Source organism: Manacus vitellinus, unplaced genomic scaffold, assembly GCF_001715985.3.
Source record: "Manacus vitellinus isolate BGI_N305 unplaced genomic scaffold, ASM171598v3 scaffold_25_pilon, whole genome shotgun sequence".
Classification (NCBI taxonomy): Eukaryota; Metazoa; Chordata; class Aves; order Passeriformes; family Pipridae; genus Manacus; species Manacus vitellinus.
In genome coordinates this window covers 2,567,365-2,569,790 of record NW_021939882.1, presented here as the reverse complement: position 1 = coordinate 2,569,790, position 2,426 = coordinate 2,567,365, and the positions used below count along the sequence as shown (strand labels likewise).

General features: G+C 58.9%; 1 protein-coding gene across 1 annotated transcript; it reads right to left on the bottom strand.

The window, feature by feature from the left end:
* Window positions 1–282: 282 nt before the first annotated feature.
* On the bottom strand, window positions 283–1,688 carry EIF4E1B (eukaryotic translation initiation factor 4E family member 1B). Its single transcript, XM_018073538.1, has 7 exons — window positions 1,671–1,688; window positions 1,437–1,525; window positions 1,239–1,334; window positions 1,064–1,127; window positions 764–877; window positions 515–654; window positions 283–397 (listed from the first exon to the last, which is right to left on the bottom strand). Exons 1-7 carry the CDS (start codon window positions 1,686–1,688, stop codon window positions 283–285), a joined length of 636 nt encoding a protein of 211 aa, XP_017929027.1.
* Between the last annotated feature and the right edge of the window lie 738 nt (window positions 1,689–2,426).

The window sequence follows — 2,426 nt, the reverse complement described above, 5'->3', positions numbered from 1 at the left end:
CCCCTAGAGCAGAGAAACACCCCCACAGCCCCAGGGAGAGGGCCACTGGTCCCAGGCACTAGAGGAGGCAGGGGAACATGCCCCATGCCACAGTGCTGTGCTCCCAGCCTTGCTCACCCAGAAAGGGGGTGGGGAGGCCAACACATCATCCCCTTCCCCATCCCCAAACAAGAGCCACCCCAAATTTTCAGAGCTCTAGAGACACAGACCATACTCAGATGCAGTCATTCATTCTGAAACAGTACATGGGGACCCCACAAGTAGCTCACTACTACCCCACAATCACAGCACAAACTTGGTGTTGGGGAGGGAGCCGCTCTTGGTGGCTGTGTCTGCATGAGCCTGGTACCCGATGGTCACCTTCTGTGACAGGCCCAGGTGCTTCTTGTAGACACGCCTGCCAGAAGGAAAGGGCTGCATGAACAGGGCAGCACTTCTGCCACTGGCTCCCTGCCCAGAGACCCCATTCCCCCCCAAAACTAGCCCTGTACAGCCTCCCTTGACACTGCATTACCCAATGTGGGTGACCCCTTCCTGGTTTTCTGCTTCCCGGGTCCAGATGGCAATCTTGTCCCCTTTGGTGCGAATGTTGATGACAGCCCCGCACACCTCGTCGCTGTACTCATCAAACATCTCCCCAATGAGGCACAGCAGCTGCCGGGAAGAAAGGAGCCCAGGACAGTCCCTTCTGGGGCTCAGCCCTGGGGCAGGTGGAGTGCCACAGCCAGAACCCCCAGGCCAGCCCGAGAAGGGCTGCACTCACCGTATCCAGCCAGAAATGGTCCAGCTCGGTGTGCCGCTGCTGCTTGGACAGGGTGACAAGCCAGCGCCCGCCACGCTTGTTCTGGCTGTCCTCCCACATGGGCTCGATCCCATCCTAGGGATGGGCAAGGGGATGGTCGGGGCACCAAGCACTGGGCCAAAGCTGGCTCTGGAAGCTGTGAATATCCAGCCGGATTTCTCCTCCCACCTTACAGCCAGGGCATCCTGCCAGCCCCACCAGCACTCAATGTGCCCCTATAATGCTGGGCACGGTGGGGACTGTGAGCATGGGGTATCATACCTTGAAGAGGGAATAGTCACAGCCAGATGAGAGCTTGCTGGCAGGCTGAATGTGGCTGTACAACCTGTACCAGGTGGAGACACAGAAGCAGATGAGAAGAGGTGCCTCAGGGACCTCCAGCACCCTCCTCTGGCCCAGACCTCCCCACCAGAACACCTCCAGAAGGGACACTCACGCCCAGAAATCCTCCACAGTGCTGAATTTGGTGACGAGGCGCAGGTTTGCCTGCCACATCTTGCTCTTGTCATTCTTGAAAAACCACAGTGCCCATCTGGGGAGGGAGAGAGTGTTCAGCCATGCTGGAAACCCCCTCCTGACCCAGCACACCCCTCTCGGTGCTGGGAGAGGCTGCTCATGGCTGGGCTCCCTGTACCTGTTCTGTAGGGGGTGCTTGTCCAGGACCTCTTCTGGGAGCAGCTCTTGTTGCCGAGCCCTGCGCCGGCGCCGCTTCTCCTGCCTCTGCTGGGGAAGAGGGAACAACCCTGAGGAGCCCCACGGCTACCCCAGCAGGCAGCCTGCAGCCCCTCAGCCATGCTCACACTAGGAGCCCCAAGGGATAGCAGAGCTGCCTAGGCCTGCCTCCCCAGCTCACAGGGTGAGCACCCACCTGCTCTCCTGTAGCCATCCTGCCCAGCACATGCTTCCCTGGGCTGCCCCTGGCTCTTAAATGCCCACAGGCAGGCAGGATGAGGAGCCGTCACAGCTGCAGCTGGTGGGGCAGGAGGGTGGTGTCCTGGGAGGGGGTGTCAGGCCTGCCCCTCCTGGAGAGCAGGGAGTTTGGGGATTCCCCTCTAGGGCAGGGAGCTGGGGGATGAGAGCAGGTGCTCAGAGTGGGAGGGGATCAGGATGGGGAAGTAGAATGGGGTAAGGTGGAGACCATGTGTGGGGGGCATCAAGGTGGTGTGGTATGGGCAGGGCAGGATGGTACACAAAGAGGATGGGGTAGCATCAGATTGGAGGATAGGAGTGGGATCAGGTTAGGATCAGATGGAACAACATGCAATAGGAATGGGATGGAGAGGATGTGGGATGTGATGGGCAGGAAATGGGATCAGAATTGGATCGAGTAGGATGGGAAAAGAGTGGGATGAGATAGGAAGAGGACATGATGAGAAGGGGATCGGGGACAGAAATGGCACAGGGACAGGGTGGAATGTGTTGAGAGTTGGACAGGGACAAGGATGGAATGAGTTAAGGATGGGATGGGATAAGTACAGTTTGGGGACAGGAGGTGATGGGATCAGAAGGAGACGGGACTGAGAGAGGATGGGATAGGATGCAATGGGGATCCGAACAGAATAGCATGGGGACAGCGTGGGGTGGTATCACGACGGGTGAGGATGGGGAGAAGGACCTTCCCAGC